Source organism: Manis pentadactyla, chromosome 15, assembly GCF_030020395.1.
Source record: "Manis pentadactyla isolate mManPen7 chromosome 15, mManPen7.hap1, whole genome shotgun sequence".
In the NCBI taxonomy this organism is placed as follows: Eukaryota; Metazoa; Chordata; class Mammalia; order Pholidota; family Manidae; genus Manis; species Manis pentadactyla.
Window position 1 is genome coordinate 15,955,683 of NC_080033.1, and position 25,775 is coordinate 15,981,457.

At 38.4% G+C, this 25,775-nt stretch overlaps 1 protein-coding gene across 5 annotated transcripts in view; it reads right to left on the minus strand.

The window, feature by feature from the left end:
* ZNF529 (zinc finger protein 529) overlaps positions 1-25,775 on the minus strand; it is an 82,598-nt gene that overhangs the window by 5,978 nt on the left and 50,845 nt on the right. Inside the window, exons 1-4 of one of the 5 annotated variants that reach the window (XM_036885768.2) lie at positions 22,568-23,249; positions 21,431-21,494; positions 1,716-1,809; positions 437-563 (exon numbers count right to left, since the gene is read on the minus strand). In XM_036885768.2, the coding sequence (XP_036741663.2) occupies positions 437-563; positions 1,716-1,809; positions 21,431-21,494; positions 22,568-22,574 (292 nt within the window). In that variant the 5' untranslated portion in view covers positions 22,575-23,249. The other 4 variants (XM_057493473.1, XM_036885771.2, XM_036885772.2 and 1 more) reach the window with 4 other exon arrangements.

A 25,775-nucleotide genomic window follows, 5' to 3' on the forward strand; every position in this document is an offset into this window, starting at 1 on the left:
CAACATAATTATGGTAAGCAATAAATGTGAATTTGGTTTATCAATCTAAATTATAGATTATTTTAATAATCATAACAAATCAGGACATGGCATTTTAGCTGGTCTCCCAGAGAAGGTGGGGAAGAAAATAACATAAAACATTTATAGAAATTCTGAGCTCAAACACAATAGATATCTCAAAGGATATGCTGGTATGTGTCCTACAAGTCAAATCTAGCTCTCTGGGTACCGAGGAAGGTAGAAAGTATATGAAGGCACTGAGGAGCAATAAACATCACAAAGAGTGATAAGGATGTTTAATGGAGGCATCACCTCTAACACTATGCTCAACCCATGCCTTTGGAAAAAGAAGAAATGTACCTAGTTTCTTAAAAGACAGCCTTGGGCTCACTGAATATCAACTCATATTCTACATTTTAAAAACAGGTAAATTTACCCAGTGAGACTAAGTTGCTGTAGTTCTCCATCATCACATCCCAGTACAAGTCCCTCTGAGCAGAATCCAGATATTCCCACTCCTCCTGAGAGAAGTTGATGACCACATCCCTGAATGTCACCAACTCCTGAAACAACAAGCCACATATTATAGTTAAATTGAAGGGGATATTTTCTAGGAAAAGACAAGAAATAACGTGTTGCATTACAGGAAGAAGACTAAATAGTAAACAAGTAGGCTAGGAGTAGAAGTCTATGGAATGGGAAGCAAGGCAATGAGTGCTTCCAAACCAGACTATCTACATAACTTTAAAGAATCCATTTGATTCAGAGACATTGCCCTGCATTCTATGGGATTTCTTAATTAGGTAAGCATGTCTGGAAATAAACAGTTTACAAATTAAAAGAAACAGGGTACACATGCATACTGCATGTTATGTGTTACCTCATGAATTACCAGTAAAGGTGAGTTTCTACATCTTAGTTGCTTTGAACAGGAAAAATACCTAACTTAGAAAATTGGATATGAACAATATTTTAAAATTTATTGCAGCCCCATGTTCATCAGTATGCTAAGATCATTATTTCATATTATAAGGCAGGAATTTAGAAAATTGGATATGAACAATATTTTAAAATTTATTGCAGCCCCATGTTCATCAGTATGCTAAGATCATTATTTCATATTATAAGGCAGAAATTATTCTAATTACAAATTATTTTGTAAATGCTTTTTGGTGGGTACAGAGTGCTCTACCTGATGAACAACTTAGTAAGAACAAGACCCATTCCAAAGGTACAGCCAAGGAGACAGGCTTCCTCACCACTCCTTAATTATACTTAGTAAACATGTAAGTTGGGTAAGGTCTTCTCCAATTCTGGAAGTCTACATTCACCTACTATTTATGTATGACTGAGACCAGGCAACATCAAATCCAATCTACCTGAACACTCAGGTCTTTTCATAAGTATAGAGTTTGCCCATAAATTATCAAATGGATCCATCTGTTCTTTTTCTCTAAAAATACGTAAAGGATGTTAGATGTCTCCATTTAGGGATTCCATTTCTACTCTATAGATACCTTTGACAAAAGAATGAACACAGAGAAGTACTGAACATTATTTGGAGACCAGATAGGCAGATATCCAGCTGTTAAGCTCCAACCCTCGTTAGAATGTTGGAAACTAGGGAATATTGGGCGGGCTCTTTATTACAGCTATTTGGTACTAAGATTCAGAAAAAGGAAATGTTCACAAAGTAGACAGAAATAGGAACTTACATGGTCCGTGGTTAGAACTGTAAAGAACTGGTCAGGTAATCCCATGTCTGATATGACAGTGTGAGAAGCTCCACGGACATGTTCCCCATCGAAACTGGTGAAAATTACATATAAAAACATACAGAAAATGAACAAATATTTAAGAAAATCTTATTAAAACTAAGAACTGTCTGCAATACCTGAACCAAATCTCTACCCTTCCTTGTCCATCTCATCTTAGTAAGAACAAGACCCATTCCAAAGGTACAGCCAAGGAGACAGGCTTCCTCACCACTCCTTCACCCCTTTCCAAGTCAGATGGCTATCTTCCTGGAAGGAGTAGGACATCAGCATTTCTCCTCCTGCCCCCAGCTACATGTTACTCAGACATAAGCAGCGAAGGGTTAGGAATTTTCTTCTCTCTAGCAGCCACATACAAAAGTTAGGTTGTACCTTGGGTGTGGCATTAATACTGAGGTTCTGATTGTGCCTTGGTTCGTGGGGGAGGAGATGCATGCTAGAGGAGGTAAGCTGAGACCTGGGGCTGCTGTACCGCCCCCCATCTACCAAGCACTCAGCTCCTAATGCAAAGCTGTCACTCAGAGAAAAGCATGCCACTGTCCCTACCCTGAGCAGTAGGCTCAGAGGTTTCATCCTGGGGCAGAAGCAGGCTATAGAGGGGAGAGCTCCAAATCCCTCTACAAATGAACTGACTTTATATGCAACAGAGTATGGAGAAGTTCAAGCCTAAGGACATTCTCAAAAACAGTGGAAGTTTTAATGAAAGGTTATTGAAGGAAATGGAAAGGTTCATTGGAGGGAAATGTTAAACTGTAGACTGGCTAATTTTCCACAAAGAATTAGAGAAAGATACTTAGGGAGCTTTTCCTGTTGTCAAAACAAATTCCAAACACAACACTGATTTGATTGCAGTAGCCTACGAAGCAGTGTGCACCTTAGAGCATTGTTGAAAACACTGACATCAGTCACAATTAGTGGAGCTTAACAGCTGGGTATAGTCAGGTAAAGAGAGACTCAGAAGATAGTCCTGTCAAAACCACTGTCATCCAAGGATGACTGTGGTAACAGTCAAGGCTGTACCCTTCAAGGACCAACATCAGATATGTATACTATGGGGTAAGGTAGACTGCACTTAACTAATTTAGCCAGTGAGTAAGTAAGAAAGCAAGCAAATAATAACAACAAGCATGGAGTGGGAAGGAGCAGACAAAAGTACCAGACTTGCAACAGTTACCTAAAATGTCTACTTTTCACAAAATCACTAATCCAAAGAGATAGATGCAGCACTCCTATATTTATCAAAGTATTATTTACAACAGCCAAAGTATGGAAACCTAAGTGTCCATAAACAGATGAATGGAAAAAAAAGTGGTTAACATATAGAATGGAATATACCCAGCCATAAAAAGGAATGAAATCTTGCCATTTGTGACAGCATGGATGGGCCTAGAGATGATTACAATAAGTGAAATAAGAGATAGACAAATACCATCTGATTTCACTTATATGTAGAAAATAAAACACAAAGCAAATGAATAAACAAAGCAGAAATCAATTCATAGTCACAGAGAACAGACTAGTGGTTGCCATGGGAAGAGGGGATGGGTGAAATAGGTGGGTGTAAAATTAGAATGTTGGATATCTTAATCTAGGTAATGGTTACATGAGTGTATATACATGTCAAAATGCATCAAGCTGTACACTTAGATTTGTGCATTTTATCATATGTACCTCAATATAAAACATTTAAAAGTATATTAAAAAATATAACACAATGTCTAGTTCTCACAAGTAAGAGGCACAGGAATAGGAAAATATGACCCATAAATCAAAACAAAAGGGCAGACAACAGAAATTACCTGTGAGAGTAACTGGATTTAAAAAAGACTTCAAAGTAGCTATTATAAATATGTTCAAATAAACAAAGGATGCCATGCTTAAAGGAAATGAACATATAGTCACATGTTGCATTAAATAACTAAGAAAAAAGAGATATGTTATTTAATATAACCAGATGGAAATTCTGGAGTTGGAAAGCATAACTAAAATGAAAATTTCATAGAGTAACTCAACAGTAGATATGAACTGGCAGAAGAAAGTACTATCAAACTTAAAGATAGATTGATAGAGATCATACAATCTGAAGAACAAAGAAAAAAAAGAGTGAGCAATGCCTCTGAGAAATGTTGGACACTGTTAATTAAGCACACAACCATATACATAACAGATACAATGAAATAAAGGAAAAGGATCATTTTAACATATTCAAATACATAAAGGCTGAAAAGTTCCCAAATTTATTGAAGAATATAAATCTATACATCCAGGAAGCTCCATGGACAACAAGTAGGATAAATGCAAAGAGATTTATAAATAGACACATCATGGTAAAAATGGTGAAATCCAAAAGGAAGGATAGAACCTTGAAAGTAGCAAGAGAAAAACTAGTTGTCACAAATGAACCCCAGTAAGACTGATGACGTCTCATCAGAAACAATGGAGACTAGAAGGCAGTAGGATGATATATACAAAGTACTCAAAAAACCTTTAAGAATATTGTATGATCAAAAATATTTTTAAAAACAAAGATGAAATACAGACATTCCCACATATAAACTGAGATCATTGCTATCAGAGCAGCCTGAAAGAAATACTCTGAAGAATTCTATAGGCTGAAAGCAAGTGATTCCAGGCAGTAATACATATCCACACACAAAAAAACAAAGAGCACTGGCAAAGGAAATTATGTAATTTTCAAAGACAGTATATATTCATATTTCTTCTACACTTCACTGATTTGAAAATCAACTATAAGTAATATTTATATAACATATTATTGGGCCCATATCATAGAGAAATGTAATGTTTGCCAATAATAGCACAAAGGATAGAAGCAATGTATTGGGCTGAGGAAATGAATCCAGGTGGTAATTCAAATCCATAGGATCACATTGCAAGAGTAAAAACTGATAGATAAGAGTAACACACCAAAAGCTATAGAGGTATACAAGTTTTCCTTTGTTTCACAGCTGCTTAAAAGATTTGTATAATGTAAAAAAAAATAAATGGTTTAGTTTGAAACATTATTATAGAGATAATGTGTCACCACAAAAGATGAAAAAAAAGAGGGTGAAATAGGAATAACATTTCTGTACCTTGTTGGAATTCGGTATAAATTGGAAGCTGGTTCTGATAAAATGTAGAGTGTGACCCCCTTTTTTTTTTCAGATTTTTTTTTTTGACAGCTGACCCTTGAACAACATGGATTTGAACTGTGTAGGTCCACTTATACATGGATTTTTTTCACTAAATATATTGGAAAATTTTTGGAGATTTGTGACAATTTGAAAAAACTCACAAACCACATAGTCTAGAAATATTTTTAAAAATTAAGTAAAGGTATGCCCAGAATCAATAAAATACATGCAGATACTAGTCTATCATTTACTACCATAATACAGTAGGCTCTTAGTAAAGTTTTTGGGAAGCCAAAAGTTACACACAGATTTTTGACTGCACAGGAGGGGTCCATGCACCTAACACATCCATTTTGTTCCAGGAATACTATATATATAAGTTAAGCCCAGTATCAACCACTACAATATTTGCAAATCATGTATCTGACAAGAGGTTAATACCCAAAATATATGAAGAACTCATACAACTCAATATAGAAAAATCCAAATAAAAATAGGCAGAGGATCTAAAGACATTTTGTAAAAAAAAGACATACATGGCCAACAGATACATGATAAGGTGCTTAATATCAATCATCAGAAATGAAAATCAAAACCACAATTAATATATCATCTCACTCCTGTTAGAATGGTCATCATCAAAAAGACAAGGAATAACAAGTGTTGACAAGGAGATGTAAGGAAAGGGAACCCTTGTGCACTGCTGGTGGGAATGTAAATTAGTGCAGTCACTAGGGAAAACAGCATGAAATTTCCTTAAAAAATTAAAAATAGAACTGTCATGTGATAAAGCAATTCTACTTCTGGGTATTTACTTGAAGTAAATTCACCCTCTAGAAAAGATTTCTGCACCTCCATATTCAGTGCAGCATTATTTGTAATACCCAAGACATGGAAACAACCTAAATGTCAACTGATGGGTGAAAGGATAAAGAGAATGTAGCACAATAATTCACAATCACAATATAAGTTGGTCACAGGGATGGTTGTTGCATGGAGAATACAGTCAGTGATTCTGTAACATCTTTCTACGTTGATAGATAGTAACTGCACTAGAAAGGGTTGAGGACTTAATAATATGGGTAGCTGTTGAACCACTGTGCTGTATATTCGAAACCAACATAAGCTTGTGTATCCATGATACTTCAATAAAAAAATGTGGCATACACAGACACCATGGAGTATTATTTAGCCATACAAAAGAAGGAAATCCTGCCATTTGTGACAATATGGATAGATATGCTTAAGGGCATTATGTTAGGGGAAATATATCAGAGAAAGACAAATATTATATGATCTCACATGTAGAATAAAAAACACAAAAAACAGAAAAACCCATAGATACAGCGAACAGATTGGTAGTTGCCAGAGAGGTAGGTAAAATGGCTTAATGTGGTCAATGAAGGTACAAACTTCCAATTATAAGATAAATTCTGGGGCTGTAATATAATATATTACAGTATATAATATTCACTACAGTTAACAATACCATATATTTAAAAGTTGCTAATATATTTTAAAGTTTTACTATATTTTAAAAGATTCTAAGATAGTAATATTAAAATTGTCATTTAAAGAAATAAAAATTTGTAACTATGCTGTGATGGATATAAACTTACTGTGGTTATCATTTTGCAATATATACATATGTCAAATAATTATGTTGTATACCTGTGATATGAGTTATAATAAATATATTTGGTCATTCAGATGACCAAAAATGTCTTTCCCAGGTATATTTGGTCTATATCCACACTTCCTGAAAACACTACAGAGCCTTAAAGGTGAAATGGGTGTCTTGTCATGTTAATGAGACTTTTGGACCCCACCTGAGGGCAGGATCTGGAGGTTGAATCAGGCATTGGCCAATGATTTTGTCAATCATGACTATGCAATAAAGCCCTGCAAAGACTCATGAGAAAAGCATTTCTTTCTTTTGCATCCTGCTTCTCTGAGACAGCTTCCACACATGGGGAACTAGAACAATTCCACGGAGCACTGAAGCTGGCACCAGCTCCACAAGAATAGAAGCTCCTTTATTTGAAACCTTGCCCTATGTATCTCTTATCTGGCTAGTAACTTGATTCATTTGCAGTATCCATTTTGCAAATGTAAGTTTTCCTGAGTTCTGTGAACAACTATAGCAAATTAACAAAACCTAAGGGGGAGGTCAATGGGAACCTCCAATCTGTAGCCGGTTGGTCAGAAGCACAAGTAACAGCCTGGGGCTTGTGATTGGTGTTTGAACTTGGGGGGTAGGGAGGCCTTCTTGTAGGACAGCACTCTTAACCTTGGGAATCTGCTGTCTCTGGGCAGATATCATCAGAATTGAGTTCTCAGAAACCCTGCTAGTGTTCAAGAATTGCTTGGTGTTGTGTGTGGGAAGACCCTCATCCGAACCCCCACACAAACACACATTGGAATTGGGTCCAGGAACCAGAAAGTAGTTGTTCAATACCTAAAACTAACATAATGATGTCAGTTATATCTCAGTAAAAATAAAAAATAAGGAATAATGGTACAGGCAGCTAAAAAAAAAACATAACCCAGTCATAATATTCTGGGTTTGGTGGTTCTTTTTCTTTTTTTTTTTACAATGTCTTTATAAAAGACAAATACATAAAATAATTATAAACCTATGTTAAGGGCAAACAGTATATAACAACATAATCTGGAACAAAAACAACATAAAAAGGGAGGAATGGAGCTTGTATGAGTAGTAGTTTTAGATACTATAAAAGCTATATTGGTGTGCAGAGAAGACCTGATTCAGCAGTTCTGGGATATTTAAACCCTACCCATCTCAAAGAAAGGTCTAGGCCCTTGACAAGCCTTCCTGTAGATTACCTCTAGCCCATGGAATATCAGCATTTAATAATTTTAATCTGTATCCTGTCACTGGAAAAAAAAATAACTGTGAATACAACAGCTATTCTTAGTTGCTGGAATCTTTCTAGCAAAGCATTGAATTTGAGAGTGGTCTTGGGTATCTCTGAACACAGTTGGTTTGTTATAAATGTAATATTTTAACTGTAATCTCCAGGATAGATGCTAAGAAGCTAAATGGCATATTAAACAGGAAATAAACAGGGAATCAAAATGATAAAACTATAAAAATAAATCAAGTAAACAGGAAGTCAGCAACTGGGCATAGAGAAACAAAGATACAGCTTACACAGAAAACAAGCAAAATGGAGAAACAAGAACATCTCTGCAATTACTTTACATGTAAATGGATAAAACTCTTCAACTAAAAGATTGGCATAATGTATAAAAAATATGGCCCAATTACATGGTATCTTGAAGAGACTCATATATATCCAAAGATATAAACATGTTGAAAATAAACGGGTGGAAAACTATATTACATAAAAATAGTCCCCAAAGAGCTGGGTGGCTATGCTAGTATCAGACAAAAGGCTTTAAGTCACTAATTCTTGTAAGAGATAAACACATTATATATTGATAAAAAGGTCAATCTATCAAGAAGATATAACTATAAACATATATACCTTAAGGCCACCAAATATATAAAGCAATTACTGACAGGATTCTGGAGAGAAATAGTTCTACAATACAGTTGGAGACTTCAATAAACCAATTTCAATAATGGATAGAAAAACCAGACAGAAGATAACTGGGAAATATATGACTACAGCAACACTATAAATCAACTAGACTTCCCACACATATACCAAACAGTCCACCAAATAACAATGTACTATTTTTCTTAAGTGCAAATGTGATATTCTCTAGCACAGAACACATTAGGTCACAAAACAAACCAAGACACAATGGAGTATTAATTAGCCATAAAAAGGTAGTAAGTACTGGCACACATTACATCATGTGAAACTTGAAAACATCATGCTAAATAAATGAGGGCAGACACAAACAGCTTCATATTATTTCATTTATATGAAATATCCAAAATAGGCAAAACAATAGAGATTGAAAAGTTAGTTGTTGCAGGGGCTTGAGGGAGGGGCAATGAGGAGCAATTGTTTAAGAGGTATGTATAGGCTTCCTTTTCAGGTAATGAAAAAGTTCGGGAACTAGATAGGGTGATGGTTGCAGAACACTGTGGATGTACTTAATGTCACTGAATTCTATACTTTGAAGTGGTTAAAATAGTAAATTCTGGAATGTATATTTTACCACAATTAAAACTGACAGAAATGAAGAAGAAAGAGACAATCCAGCAATAATGGTCACATACCTCTAAACCCCACATTCATTGTGGATAGAACAATTAGGGAGAAGATCAACAAGGAAATAAAGAAGTTTATAACCAACATTACAAACAAACTAGACCTGACAGACATCTATAAAACTCTACACACAACATCAGCATATACTTTCTTCTCAAGTGCACATGGAACACTCTGAGATAAACCATATGCTAGACTCCAAAAGAAATCTCAATAAACTTATAAGGGTGGGAACAATATAAGATAAGTCATCAAATCAACAAAGAAAGAAATAAGAAATAAATAACAAAGAAAAGTGGGAAACTCAAAAATATGTCGACATTAAAACACTCCTAAGTAGCATTTATGTCAAGAAAGAAAACCAAGGGAAATGAGAAAATATTTTGAGTAATTAAATGAAGACACATAAAAATTTGTGAGTTACAGAAGAGCACCTAAATTCAGAGTAAATATTAACAGTATAAAAGGAGAAATTAACAGTAATACAGTAACAGTAGGGGATTCAGTACCCCACTTATATCAATGGCTAGATCACCCAGAGAGAAAATAATAAGGAAACAGTGGCTTTGAACAACACATTAGACCAAATGGACTTAATAAACATATACAGAACATCATGTACCAAAACAGCAGAATATTCATTCTTTTCAAATGCACATGGAACATTCTCCAGGATACATCACATATTATGCCACAAAACAAGTATCAATAAATCTAAGAAATGAAATCATATCAAGCATCTTTTCTGACCTCAATGGTACAAAACAAGGAATGAATTACAAGAAAAAAACTGGAAAAAATACAAACATGTGGAGGGTAAACAGCATGCTACTAAACAACCTGAGTCAATGAAGAAATCAAAGAGGAAACTTAAAAAACACTTGTAGAATAATGAAAATAGAAACACAACCCAAAATCTTTAAGATGCAGCAAAAGCAGTTCTAAGAGAGAAGTTTATGGCATTATAAGCCTACCTCAATAAGAAAAATCTCAAACAATGTAACTCTATACCTAATGGAACTAGAAAAAGAAGAACAAAGCCCAAAGTTACTCGACAGAAGGACATAATAAAGATCAGAGCAGAAATAAATGAAATAGAGACTAATAAAAAAATACCAAGGATCAATGAAATTAAGAGCTGGTTCTTTGAAAAGCTAAAATTGATAAACCTATAAGCTAGACCCATCAAGAAAAAAAGAGGATCCAAATAAAATTAGAAATGAAAGAGGGGAAATCAGTAGGTGAATGGATAAAGAAGATGTTGTACATATACACAATGGAATACTACTCAGCAATAAGAAAGAAACAAATTCTACAATTTGCAACAACATGGATGGAGCTGGAGGGTATTATGCTCAGTGAAACAAGCCAAGCGGAGAAAGAGAAATACCAAATGATTTCACTTATCTGTGGAATATAAGAACAAAGGAAAAACTGAAGGAACAAAACAGCAGCAGAATCATAGAACTCAAGAATGGACTCACAGGTACCAAAGGGAAAGGGACTGGGGAGGATGGGTGGGTAGGGAGGGATAAGGGGGGGGAGAAGTAGGGGGTATTAAGACTAGCATGCATGGGGGGGTAGGAGAAAAGGGAGGGCTGTACAACACAGAGAAGACAAGTAGTGATTCTACAACATTTTGCTATGCTGATGGACAGTGACTGTAAAGGGGTTTATAGGGGGGACCTGGTATAGGGGAGAGCCTACTAAACATAATATTCGTCATGTAAGTGTAGATTAATGATACCAAAAAAAAAAAAAAAAAGGGCAGTTCCTGTGTGGTAATCTCCAATGAGTTCAACACAAGGGTATAAAGGGCATATAAAAATGTAGGCAAAGGGTCTGTTTGTGTTTATACAGAGGATCAAAGCCTAATTGGGCTACCCCGAAAATGAACTAAGATACGATATGAAAAAGAACTTCCAACATCAGCACTCTCTGGAAGACTCATGCCAGAAGATGATCATCAAAAAACCCCAACAAAGATCCACGCACTGCCACAGGTGTAGATGCACTCATCCCACCAATTCCTGGACTTGCCATGGGAATGAGGAAGGAGATATCTAAGCTGGCCTGTGCATACAGTAAAACAACAAATTTGACTGGATCTATACTGTTGGAACTCAATCAAGAATTAGGAGAAGTGCAAATTGTAGTGCTCCAAAATCTTACAACTACAGACTATTTACTGTTAAGAGAACATAAGGGATGTGAACATTCCCCAGGAATGGGTTGTTTTAATTTGTCTGATTTCTCTCAGACTGTTCAAGTTCAGTTGGACAATATCCACCATATCATAGATAAGTTTTCACAAATGCCTAAGGTGCCTAACTGGTTTTCTTGGTTTCACTGGAGATGGCTGGTAATTACAGGTATGCTTTGGTTATGTAACTATACTCCTATTATGTTAATGTGTGTGCGCAATTTAAGTAGTAGCTTAAAACCTATACATGCTGAAGTTACTCTACAAGAAGATATGTCAAAGAAATAATCAATCTTCCCATGTTTTCTTCCGCTTGCTACTTCTATAGCTTTTCTTCTTCCTTCCTAATTACAACCCTTAAATAGAATTCGTGCCTCATATCAAATTTACCGAGTATCATAATTCTTCCAAGTGGTAAAGATACCTCAAGACAAATGCTGGGCATAGAAGCCACAGGGCATAAATATGCAAAGAAATAAAAAGCTAACCATTTCAAACAATAAGGCTTCTCTCTCACTTACCAACTTTACATTTCCCTGTATGGCCCCGGAAGATGACTGGTTAGCCAGAGACGGGTAAGATTCCTCAAGGGAGACACAACCTAAGACAGGCACAGTCGCAGGGGGGCCATCAGGTGGGAAATTGGGGATCAACAGAGGTGAGTTCTGAGAGAACTCCCTGTTCTGAGAGAAATCTTCTGCATACGTGGATGTTTTATTGCCCTTGTCTAGCTTGGATTAACACATAGTCTACAGGCACACACCTGATCATCTACATTTGCTCTCTTACAACACTAAACTATGTTTTCTACCTTTATCTTGTATCTACCTACCACTTCAGCATTTTATTAAAAATAATAATAATAAAGAGAGAAATGTGGTATCCACATATAAATCAAGTATAAAAATCAAATGAGTATTCATATTTGAACTGACTGTTTATAGTTCATAATGCATGAGCAAAACCGAAGGTTTCTGTGATGGCTGCCCTTGTACTGTTCACCATGTAAGAACTTATTCACTTTGTAAGAATTTGTTCTCCATGTAAGAACTTGTTTGTTATGGCTCAGAAGATTGGAGACTGACGAAAAGTAGGCTTGGGGTGGATTAATGATTGTGCATTGAGCATTGACTCCCCTATACAGAATTTTATTGTTGTTAGCAACCATTTGATCAATAAATATGAGAGATGCCCTCACAAACAACAACAACAACAAAAAAGTACACACTTCCAATGGTAAAATAATAAGTAACCGGGATGTAATGAATATAGTCAAGATATTGTAACAGCTTGGTATGGTGATAGCTGGTACCTAGAATTGTCATGTATATAAATGTTGAATCACTATGTTGTACACCTGAAACTAATGTAATGTAATACTGTGTGTCAACTACCCTCCAATAAAAAATAATTATCTACAAAAAAAAAAGAAAGAAACAAATTCTACAATTTGCAACAACATGGATGGAGCTGGAGGATATTATGTGCAGTGAAATAAGCCAGGCGGAGAAAAACAAGTACCAAATGATTTATCTCATCTGTGGAGTATAACAACAAAGCAAAACTGAAGGAACAAAACAACAGACTCACAGACTCCAAGAAGGGACTCACTGTTACCAAAGGGGAGGGGTGGGGGAGGGCGGGTAGGGAGGGAGGGAGAAGGGGATTGAGGGGTATTATGATTGACACACATGATGTTGGGGGGATCAGGGGGAAGATAGTTTAGCACAGAGAAGGCAAATAGTGACTCTGTGGCATCTTAACTATGCTGATGGACAGTGACTGCAATGGGGTGTTGGGGAGACTAGATAATATGGGTGAATGTAGTAACCACATTGTTTTTTCATGTGAAACCTTCATAAGAGTGTATATGAATAATACCTTAATAAAATAAATTTTTTTAAAAGTGAAAGAGGGGAAGTTACAACTGACACCACAGAAACACAAACAACTGAACACAACTACTATGAAAAATTATATGCCAACAAACTGGACAACCTAGAAGTAGACAAATTCCTAGAAGCATTCAATCTCCCAAGACTGAACTAGGAAGATACAGAAAATCTGAACAGATCAATAACTACTAATAAAATTGAAGCAGTAATCAGAAACTACCCAACGAACAAAAGTCCACAACCAGATGGCTCCACAGAATTCTACTAAACATTTAAAGAAGAGTTAATACCTATTCTTCTCAAACTATTCCAAAAATTGTAGAGGAACAAAAGCTTCCAAATTTACTGTATGATGCCAGCATCACCTTGATACCAAAATCAAAGACACTACAAAAAAAAAGATTACAAACACACAAGTTACAGAACAAAGGCCCAACTGAAAAACAAAACCCTACAAAACTCTTAGAAGAAAATACAAGAGTAAATCACCAAGACCATGGAATTTGGCAATGGATTTTTAGACTTGATAGCAAAAGCACAAGTCATGAGAAAAAAACTGAAATCTTTTGTACATTGAAGAACAATTACAGGAGAAATGGAAAAGACAACCTACAAAATTGGAGAAAATACTTGGAAATCATGTATCTGGTAAAGTTTAACAGCCAGATTATGTAAAGACTCCTACAACTCAACAAAAAGACAAAAGATCCAGAGGAGCCAAGATGGTGGCGTGAGTAGTTCAGTGGAAATCTCCTCCCAAAAACATATATATATTTGAAAATACAACAAATACAACTACTCCTAAAAGAGACACAGTAGATACAGTACAACAGCCAGGCTACATCTACATCTGCGAGAGCTCAGCATCACACGAAGTGGGTAAGGTATAAGCTGCGGCACAGTGGGACCGAACGACCCCCTATCCCAGGCCCCGGCAGGAAGAAAGGAGTTGGAGCGGAGAGGGAGTAAAAGCCCAGGACTGCTAAACAACCAGCTCTACAAATCCACGCTAGGAGCGCTGACACACGGTGCATGGGGTGCTGGATATTAGAGAAACAGAAAAGCAAAACCTATGAGCAGGTCCCCGCAACTGGTGCCCCTGAGACAAAAGAAAAGCAAGTGCTTTTTGCAAGTCTTAAAGGGACAGCGACCTCACAGCTGGACAAAGTTGTTACAACACACGCACCCCAGCACATGCGAATTCGGGGAACTCTAGGCGACCTAACCCCCTGGGCGGCAACGCAACTCTGAAGCCCCTCAAGGTGATAAGCACCCTGCCAGTCGTTCCCACAACCGGCGCGGACCCCGACACACCAGCCCAGTAGTGGGAGAGCGGCAGGGTGCGCTGGGAAAGGCAGCACCAGAGAGGCCCGGGAGTGGCCTGCATGAGCCTGCAACAGCGGCGGCCAAGTGGCCCAGGGCTAGCCGATATGGGCTGGAGGCGGCGGCAGCGGCAGCGACAGAACGGCCCGCGCGAGCCTGTGGTGGTGGCACCTGAGCAGCCTAGGACCGGCCTGCATGGGCTGGGAGCAGCGGCAACAGAGGGGCCCAGGAGCAGCACGCTGGAGCAGGCGGCGATTGCGGAGGAGCAGCCCAGGAGCAGCCGCGCACCCAGCAGCCACTCAGCACGGCGCACAGCCGACCGGGCCAGACTCAAAGGCTGCTGTTGGCACACAGCTGCCTGGCAGGGGCGCTTTCGTGGGAGAGTGCACCTGGCACGCCTGCCACCCCCTGCAGGGCTCTGCGCTACTCTGACGGAGACCCAGCCCACAGCAGTTTAGGGGATTAACCTGGAAGCTGCTACAGGAATACGAGTAACTGACACAGGCAGAGGAGAAGGGCAAGGCATCCAGCAAGCAGGAAAGGACTTTGTTCTCCCACCTGACACGTGCTACTGGCCTATGGCTACCTCTATCACCATGAAAAGGCAGAAGAATTTAGTCCAGTCCAAAATAGTCCAGACAACCCCTGAGAGAGGGCCGGGGGAGATAGAACTAGCCAATCTCCCTGAAAAAGAATTCAAAATAAAGTTCATAACCATGCTGATGGATCTTCAGAGAAATATGCAAGAGCTAAGGGATGAAGTCCAGAGGGAGATTACAGAAATGAAACAATCTCTGAAAGGACTTAAGAGCAGACTGGATGAGGTGCAAGACACCGTTAATGGAATAGAAATCAGAGAACAGGAACGCAGAGAAGCTGATGCAGAGAGAGATAAAAGGATCTCCAGGAATGAAAGAATATTAAGAGAACTGTGTGATCAATCCAAACAGAACAATATTCGTATTATAGGGGTACCAGAAGAAGAAGAGAGAAAAAGGGATAGAAAGAGTCTTTGAAGAAATAATTGCTGAAAACTTCCCCAAACTTGGGGAGGAAATAGCTGCTCAGACCAAAGAAGCACACAGAATTCCCAACAGAAGGGACCTAAAGAGGACAACACCAAGACACATAATAATTAAAATGGCAAAGATCAAAGACAAGGACAGAGTATTAAAGGCAGCTAGAGAGAGGAAAAAGGTCACCTACAAAGGAAAACCCATCAGGCTATCATCAAACTTCTCAAGAGAAACCTTACAGGCTAGAAGAGAATGGCATGATATATTTAATGCAATGAAACAGAAGGGCTTTGAACCAAGAATACTGTATCCAGCATGACTATCATTTAAATATGAAGGAGGGATTAAACAATTCCCAGACAAGCAAAAGTTGAGGGAATTTGCCTCCCACAAACCACCTCTACAGGGTATTTTAGAGGGACTGCTCTAGATGGGAGCACTCCTAAGGCCAAATAGATGTCACCAGAGAAAATAAAATCACAGTAAAGAAAGAAGATCAACCAAATAATACCTAAAGACAGAAAATGAAATCAATTACCCACAAAAGCAGTCAAAGGAAACACAAAACAGCACAGAACAAAACACCCAACATATGACGAATGGAGGAGGAGGAATAAGAAGAGAGAGAAATAAAGAATCACCAGACAGTGTTTATAATAGCCCAATAAGCAAGTTAAGTTACACAGTAAGATACTAAAGAAGGTAACCTTGAACCTTTGGTAACCACGAACCTGAAGCCTGCAATAGCAATAAGTACATATCTTTCAATAATCATCCTAAATGTAAATGGACTGAATACACCAATCAAAAGACACAGAGTAATAGAATGGATAAAAAAGCAAGACCCATCTATATGCTGCTTACAAGAGACTCAACTCAAACACAAAGACATGCACAGACTAAAAGTCAAGGGATGGAAAAACATATTTCATGCAAATAACAGGGAGAAAAAAGCAGATGTTGCAGTACTAGTATCACACAAAATAGACTTCAAAACAAAGGAAGTAACAAGAGATAAAGAAGGACATTACACAATGATAAAGGGATCAGTACAACAAGAGAATATAACCATTATAAATATATATGCACCCAATACAGGAGCACCAGCATATGTGAAACAAATACTCACAGAATTAAAGGAGGAAATAGAATGCAATGCATTCATTTTGGGAGACTTCAACACACCACTCACCCCAAAGGATAGATCCACAAAACAGAAAATAAGTAAGGACACAGAGGCACTGAAGAGCACACTAGAACAAATAGAACTAATAGACATCTATAGAACTCTACATCCAAAAGCAACAGGATACACATTTTGCTCAAGTGCACATGGAACATTCTCCAGAATAGACCACATACTAGGCAACAAAAAGAGCATCAGTAAATTCAAAAAGACTGAAATTCTACCAACCAACTTCTCAGACCACAGCGGTATAAAACTAGAACTAAATTGTACAAAGAAAGCAAAAAGGCCCACAAACACATGGAGGCTTAACAACATGCTCCTAAATAATCAATGGATCAATGACCAAATTAAAATAGAGATCAAGCAACATATTGAAACAAATGACAACAGCTACACAAAGCCCCAACTTCTGTGGGATGCAGAGAAATCAGTCTTAAGAGGAAAGTATATAGCAATCCAGGCACAATTAAAGAAGGAAGAACAATCCCAAATGAATAGTCTAACATCACAATTATCGAAATTAGAAAAAGAAGAATAAATGAGGCCTAAAGTCAGCAGGAGGGACATAATAAAGACCAGAGAAGAAATAAATAAAATTGAGAGGAATAAAACAATAGAAAAAATCAATGAAACCAAGAGCTGGTTCTTTGAGAAAATAAAACAAAATAGATAAGCCTCTAGCCAGACTTATTAAGAGAAAAAGAGAATCGACACACATCAACAGAATCAGAAAGGAGAAAGGAAAAATCACGATGGACCCCACAGAAATACAAAGAATTATTAGAGAACACTATGAAAACCTATATGCTAAGAAGCTGGAAAACCTAGGAGAAATGGACAACTTCCTAGAAAAATACAACCTTCCAAGATTGACCCAGAAAGAAACAGAAAATCTAAACAGACCAATTACCAGCAATGAAATTGAATCGGTAATCGAAAAACTACCCAAGAACAAAACCCCCAGGCCAGATGGATTTACCTCGGAATTTTATCAGACATACAGAATAGACATAATACCCATTCTCCTTAAAGTTTTCCAAAAAATAGAAGAGGAGGGGATACTCCCAAACTCATTCTATGAAGCCAACATCACCCTAAAACCAAAACCAGGCAAAGACCCCACCAAAAAAGAAAACTACAGACCAATATCCCTGATGAACGTAGATGCAAAAATACTCAACAAAATATTAGCAAACTGAATTCAAAAATACATCAAAAGGATCATACACCGTGACCAAGTGGGATTCATCCCAGGGATGCAAGGATGGTACAACATTCAAAAGTCCATCAACATCATCCACCACATAAACAAAAAGGACAAAAACCACATGATCATCTCCATAGATGCTGAAAAAGCATTTGACAAAATTCAACATGCATTCATGATAAAAACTCTCAACAAAATGGGTATACAGGGCAAGTACCTCAACATAATAAAGGCCATATATGATAAACCCACAGCTAACAACATACTGAACAGTGAGAAGCTGAAAGCTTTTCCTCTGAGATCGGGAAAAAGACAGGGATGCCCACTCCCCCCACTGTTATTTAACATAGTACTGGAGGTCCTAGCCACGGCTATTAGACAAAACAAAGAAATACAAGGAATCCAGATTGGTAAAGAAGAAGTTAACCTGTCACTATTTGCAGATGACATGGTAATGTACATAAAAAACTCTAAAGACTCCACTCGAAAACTACTAGAACTGATATCGTAATACAGCAAAGTTGCAGGATACAAAATTAACACACAGAAATCTGTGGCTTTCCTATACACTAATAATGAACCAATAGAAAGAGAAATCAGGAAAACAATCCCATTCACTATTGCATCAAAAAGAATAAAATACCTAGGAATAAACCTAACCAAGGAAGTTAAAGACTGAAAACTATAAGACACTCTTAAGAGAAATTAAAGAGGACACTAACAAATGGAAACTCATCCCATGCTCCTGACTAGGAAGAATTAATATCGTCAAAATGGCCATCCTGCCTGAAGCAATATACAGATTTGATGCAATCCCTATCAAATTACCAACAGCATTCTTCAATGAACTGGAACAAATAGTTCAAAAATTCATATGGAACCACCAAAGACCTCAAATAGCCAAAGCAATCCTGAGAAAGAAGAATAAAGTGCAGGGGATCTCGCTCCCCAACTTCAAACTCTACTACATAGCAGTAACCAAGACAATTTGGTACTGGCACAAGAATAGAGCCACAGACCAGTGGAACAGAATAGAGACTCCAGACATTAACCCAAACATATATGGTCAATTAATATACAATAAAGGAGCCATGGACATACAATGGGGAAATGACAGTCTCTTCAACAGATGGTGCTGGCAAAACTGGACAGCTACATGTAAGAGAATGAACCTGGATCACTGTCTAACCCCATACACAAAAGTAAATTTGAAATGGATCAAAGACCTGAATGTAAGTCATGAAACCATAAAACTCCTAGAAAAAAACATAGGCAAAAACCTCATGGACATAAACATGAGTGACTTCTTCATGAACATATCTCCCCGGGCAAGGGAAACAAAAGCAAAAATGAACAAGTGGGACTACATCAAGCTGAAAAGCTTCTGTACAGCAAAGGACACCATCAACAGAACAAAAAGGTACCCTATGGTATGGGAGAATATATTCAGAAATGACAGATCCGATAAAAGCTTGACATCCAAAATATATAAAGAGCTCACGCACCTCAACAAACAAAAAGCAAATAATCCAATTAAAAAATGGGCAGAGGAGCTGAACAGACAGTTCTCCAAAGAAGAAATTCAGATGGCCAACAGACACATGAAAAGATGCTCCACATCGCTTGTCATCAGAGAAATGCAAATTAAAACCACAATGAGGTATCACCTCACACCAGGAAGGATGGCTACCATCCAAAAGACAAACAACAACAAATGTTGGCGAGGTTGTGGAGAAAGGGGAACCCTCCTACACTGCTGGTGGGAATGTAAATTAGTTCAACCACTATGGAAAGCAGTATTGAGGTTCCTCAAAAAGCTCAAAATAGAAATACCATATGACCCAGGAATTCCACTTTTAGGAATTTACCCTAAGAATACAGCAGCCCAGTTTGAAAAAGACAGATGTACCCCTATGTTTATCGCAGCACTATTTACAATAGCCAAGATATGGAAGCAACCTAAGTGTCCATCAGTAGATGAATGGATAAAGAAGATGTGGTACATGTACACAATGGAATATTATTCAGCCATAAGAAGAAAACAAATCCTACCATTTGCAACAACATAGATGGAGCTAGACGGTATTATGCTCAGTGAAATAAGCCAGGCGGAGAGAGACAAATATCAAATGATTTCACTCATATGTGGAGTATAAGAACAAAGAAAAACTGAAGGAACAAAATAGCAGCAGAATCACAGAACCCAAGAATGGACTAACAGTTACCAAAGGGAAAGGGACTAGAGAGGATGGAAGGGACGGAGGGATAAGGGCGGGGAAAAAGGAAGGGGTTATTATGATTAGCATGTATAATGTGGTAGTGGGGGCATGGGGAGGGCTGTCCAACACAGAGAAGACAAGTAGTGATTCTACAGCATCTTACTACGCTGATGGACAGTGACTGTAATGGGGTTTGTGGGGGGGACTTGGTGAAGGGGGGACCCTAGTAAACATAATGTTCTTCATGTAATTGTAGATTAATGATAACTAACTAACTAACTAAATAAATAAATAGTGACACAAAATATTTTATGACTATATTTCACCTTAACCACTGTAATTTTAGCATCCAAAATTGAGAAATGCTGTAACAGTAAAGTATGCAGATTTTGAAAACCTAGTATGAAGATATGAATGTAAAATACTTTGATTTATTTGTATTACTGTATGTTGAAATAATATTTTAGATCATTGGTTCAAGATTCATTATCAAAACTGATTTCAACTATTTCTTCTTACTTTTTAAAATGTGTTTAATAGAAATTTTTTAATTACATGAGCAGCTTGCACTGTACTTCCAACAGACAGTGCTGCCGGAGACTCAAATCACTACGCCATGCTGCCTCTCACAATCTGCAACATTAAGTGATCAGAAACAAATTCATACTGCCAAACCTCAAACAAGACTTGGTTGTCACCATTAAAATTTCGTCATGGGTTCTCTTGGAAAACTCTCTGCCCTTGTTCACACAGACCTTTCTGCACAAAATTCCAATCATATTCCCACTCCTAAACTTCTCCAAAGCTAACTATGTCACTTATGGATTGAAATCAATCAAACCATTCCCTACCTTGCTGTGTCTGAATATCAAGTCTCTGAATAAAATCAAAATGTGTGTTATTCTACCTGACGACTGCTCTCTTCCGTAACAAATCACATGCTAAAACAAGTCCTTACGTTAGTTTCCACAAGTTATATTTCTACACCACCCTTTGAGACGAAAAGAGCGCATGGGGGCATTGAATGATTTACCCAATGGGTATTCGACTATTAACTGGAAAGGAAAAGAGTATTTGGAAAAGCACTGGAAAGGAAGGGGACCATCTCTATGGTTCCATTATTACTAGAGAAGGTAAGGCCTAGGGGCTAGGGAAATGGATAGGTCACAATTAGGTATGGCAATTTAGGAGAAGAAAAAGCAAGTTTATGTTTTGTATAACAAAAATGTATGACAACAAAAAAGTAAACACTGACCTTGAATGGGCCATTAAGTAAGTAGCAATGCTGTCCTCCACTTCAGACGACTTCTCTCGCAGAACTACAAAACCGAGAATGGACTTGTTAAGATGCTGGACTGGCTAAATAAGAACACACTGCCCACCATTAGACATGGTCCATCATCCACTACATCCAGATGGTAGTAAGAAGGAAACTAGAAAACTGCAGACTTTTACCAGTTTCAGAGAAAAAAGGTCAGCGTCACCTACGTGCTGATCTGGAATCTAAGTCTACAGCTGTTTCTAGGGTCCACAGCCCAGTAAATGGTGTGTTTCTGAAAATGTGTAAATGGCCTCCCAAGTGCTTCCAAGAGAGATTTACTCAGGGAGGAATCCTGTCCCTGGTCTTTCCCCCCACGTCTTCCCAGAAGCTTGTCTTGAACGCAAGTGCAAGCCTAAATTCTCATCCCAAGACTTAGGATGTACTTTTATGCTTGGAACTTTCACTCTAAGGGTGAAATTCATGACTTCCCCTCTGATGACCATTTATCCACAGCTAGATAGAACTGATTGGCTATAACAGCGTGTAAGGACATAAGAAAATCAAGGGAAATGTTACACGAAACCGTGGAACCTACAACAGACCGAGGGCAACGCTCACTTCATCAATGCCCACTCGCTCACTTCATCAATGCCCACTCTGTGTTGAGCACTAGGCTGGGTACTGGGGATAAGGTGATCTATGATTTTTAACACATTCCTACAGGCTCATTAGAAAAAACTTCCTACAAGCTTACTGAAGAAAAACAAACAAAACCCCAGTCCACTTCATTCACCATTACAGTGAATAGATCACAACATCAGACACCCTGTCGCCACAGACCTCGGTCACACAGAGGCCCCGCCCCCACCGACAGGCCCACCAGCCCAATCAGACACCGGTCAGGGCCCTCGGGCGCCCAGCCTCACGCTGTCCGTCTCTCTCTCACGCACGCGCGCGAGCGCTCCACAGTGAAGCAGTCACAAACGGCAGCATCCGGAACCATCGTCATCTCCGGCTCACGCAGACACAGCCCTGAGGCCCGTGTTCCACTGCCCCATCCGTGTCCCAGGAGCCTGAAGCCTCCTCACTGCGAGCCTCCCCCGTATCCCGACCTGGGTCGCCTCAACTCACCAGGCATAACTCCCAAACCACAGCGACACCGGAAGGGGAACCAAAGGTCGAAGTTCTTTTACTACTTGGGAGCCTGTGGGAAAAGTAGTCCAATATTGCCAAGGTCCCGATTTTCGGGTCGACGCCGAAGCCACCGGCCGCAAATTCTGCGCTTCGCCCTGGAGGCTGCTGGGAGCTCCGCCGTGCGCAGCTCGCCGGCCACTGGCGGAGGGCTGCCGCTGGCTATTCATTGGACTTTGAAGAGCAGGGTGTTGGTTCTCTGGGATTACGGTGAAGTCATGGAAGGAACGAAAGCGCAGAGGAAGTAATCCTAAACCTGAACCCAGGAAGGGCAGAAAACGGAACCGGAAGCTCGCCCCGGGCGGCCGAGTTGGAAAACGCAAGAAGTCTTGAGTCTCCGGAAACCTCGGGCCCGGAAGGGTTGAGGACGGAAGAAGGGGAATCGGGGAACCGGATTCGGGAACCCATAGCAAAGGAGGCCGGGCTCTGAAGGGCTGACGCGGGTACCGGACTTTGGGTCGGAGAGGGCTGAGCCGAGAACTGGGAGCCGGTGCGCGTTAAGGTTTCGCTTCACTCAGGCCTGTACGCGTGGACCCCACGTCGGTGGTCGTGAACCAGAGAATGACGGCTTCTGGTTTTGTTGTCAGTTTTGCCCTTCGAGAAAGCCCTGACACCTAGAGCGGCATCTGGCACGTGGGAGGCGCTCAGTGTGTGCATGCTGACCCTGGTGCCTGTTTTATGCCATCACTTGTCAGGAAGTTTTCCGGTGCCCTTTTCTAGTCAGTTTCAACAGAGACAACCATAGTTTTGATATATGTCGCCATAATTTTATCAGTTCTGCATGTCTTTAGCTCATCCTAGCGTTTTAAGATTAATGTGTTAGGTCATTCTTTTTACTTCTGAACAACCTTACGTTGTGTGAATATACAACATTTATTCATTTTTCTCTTGATCATTTGGTGTATTTCCAGGTTTTATATGTTATGAATAGAGCTAGCATATTGCCATTTCTCCTGGGGAAATACCCAGGAGAAGAAAAGATGCTGGGTAATAATAGCTAAGTTTATATTTAACTTTTTAAGAAGCTGACAAACATTGTAGAATGATTAGTTGTGATTTATATTTGAAACTGCACTTGATTATGAAGTAAGTAGTTTCTGAGTTTGATTTGGTATTCTTGTTTGGAATTATGAGATAGGGCTAGTGGAGACATTAATGTCACCTAGGGTCCATGGGATTTGTGGTTTTGTGAAGTGGATGAGATGATAGGAAACTGAATTGAGTCTGTACCAACTCTCATGATTTTGTGTGCTCATTCCATGGTGACTGTGGAAATGGATCACCAAATAAGTGAATGACTGAGAAACTATGTGTCTAGTTAGGTATGTGCCATTTTGATTCTGCTTGCAGAATTTTGACTTTCTAACTAAGTATAATGGTAGTATAAGATAAACCCCCCCAAAAAATGAAAGCAGCATATCAAAGAGGTATCTGCATTCCTATGTTCACTGCAGCATTATTCACAGTAGCCAAGACATGGAAACAACCAGTGTCCATTTATGGATGAACAGATAAAGAAAATGAGGTAGATAAAATGGAGTATTATTCAACCTTAAAAAAGGAAATCCTGCTATTTGTGACAACATGGATAGACCTTGAGGGTATTAGGCTAAGTGAAGTAAGTTAGACAGAGACAAATACTGTATGTTCTCACACCTGAAATCTAAAAAATCAAACACTGAAATAGAGAGTAGAATGGTGGTTGCCAGAGGATGAAGTGTTTGGAGAAATGGAGAGATGTTGGTCAAAGTATACAAACTTTCAGCTATAAGATGAATAAGATCTGAGGAGCTAATGTACAGCATGGTGACTATAATTAACATTACTATGTATTATCTACTAGAAAGTTGTTGGAATTAGATCTTAAGTATTACCACCACCAAAACAAAAGATAATTATATGAGGGGATGGAGGTGTTGACTAATCTTGTGATAATCATTTTGCAATATATACATGTATCAAATCATCACATTGTACACTTTAAACTTACATGTTATTTAAAAGAAGAATTGAAAAGTAGGAGGTTGATAGAAGTTCTAGATGACAGAATTGCATACTAGGCACACCATATAAACTAATTCTAGTATGTTGAAATGACAGGGACTCAGTAAGTAGCACAAAGAAAAGTTGTTGTTTTTTTTTTACCTCTATGTACTTTTAGTAGATAGGAATGAGTTTCCCCCCACCCCCACCCCATTCCTGATGAAATCATGGGTGATTTCATAACTTTTTCAGACCCTCACCCTCTAAGCTAAGGAAAAGGATCTGAAATAATTTTAATAACAAGGTTGTTATCATAATTAAAATACTCATTTAAAGGAAAAATTTATTCCATCTGATTGGGGCCTGCAATGTGGAAAAATACATGATGAGTTTCTCCTCTATTTCCCTAACCTGTATTACTGAATAGTTAATATTTAGCAAAATGATTATTAATATTTAATAGTAAATACAACTTAACTAGGCAAATTTAACCAAGTCATAATGGAAACTCTAAATGGGCTTTTGCATGGCTTCTTTTGCCTTCCTTGTTCACTTTCATAAGAAAGAATCAAACAGAACAAAGGTCCTGTCTTGCAAATCTTAAAGCTGTGGCCCAGCCGAGGTGATGTTCCCTCTCTCCTTTCTGAAATATTCTTTTTCCCCTAGCATATATGACTATTTTCCCATCCTGAAACTTCCTGAAGATAGGATTCCCTTTCATGAAACGAATCCACATTTCCTTTTATTCTCCCCAGGTAAACCTATGCCTTCTCTGAGTCTTCTCTAATTTTAACTAATGTTCACATATTAATTGGATATTTCACTCAGCATCTCTTTTCTTATGCCCACAAACAAATACATTTTCTGCAATTAAATAAGCATATTCCTTGAATGAACCTGTCTTGTCTAGATAGTGATTTGATGTCTAATAAGCAAATATTTAGGAAAGCCCATCCAAGGAAAGACTTTATTATATCCATTTATACTCATTCATAGGATATAATAAAGTGTTGAATTGTGAACATTAAATGTCAGCCTTACTGTCCTGTCCCTTAACTTCTAAGTCCTCTATAAGCCTAAATAGCTATTTACTTCACAGTTTTGCTGCCCTGGTAATAATGTCTAAACTTTGGTCGATGTTTTACTAGAAGCTGTAACTAGTTTT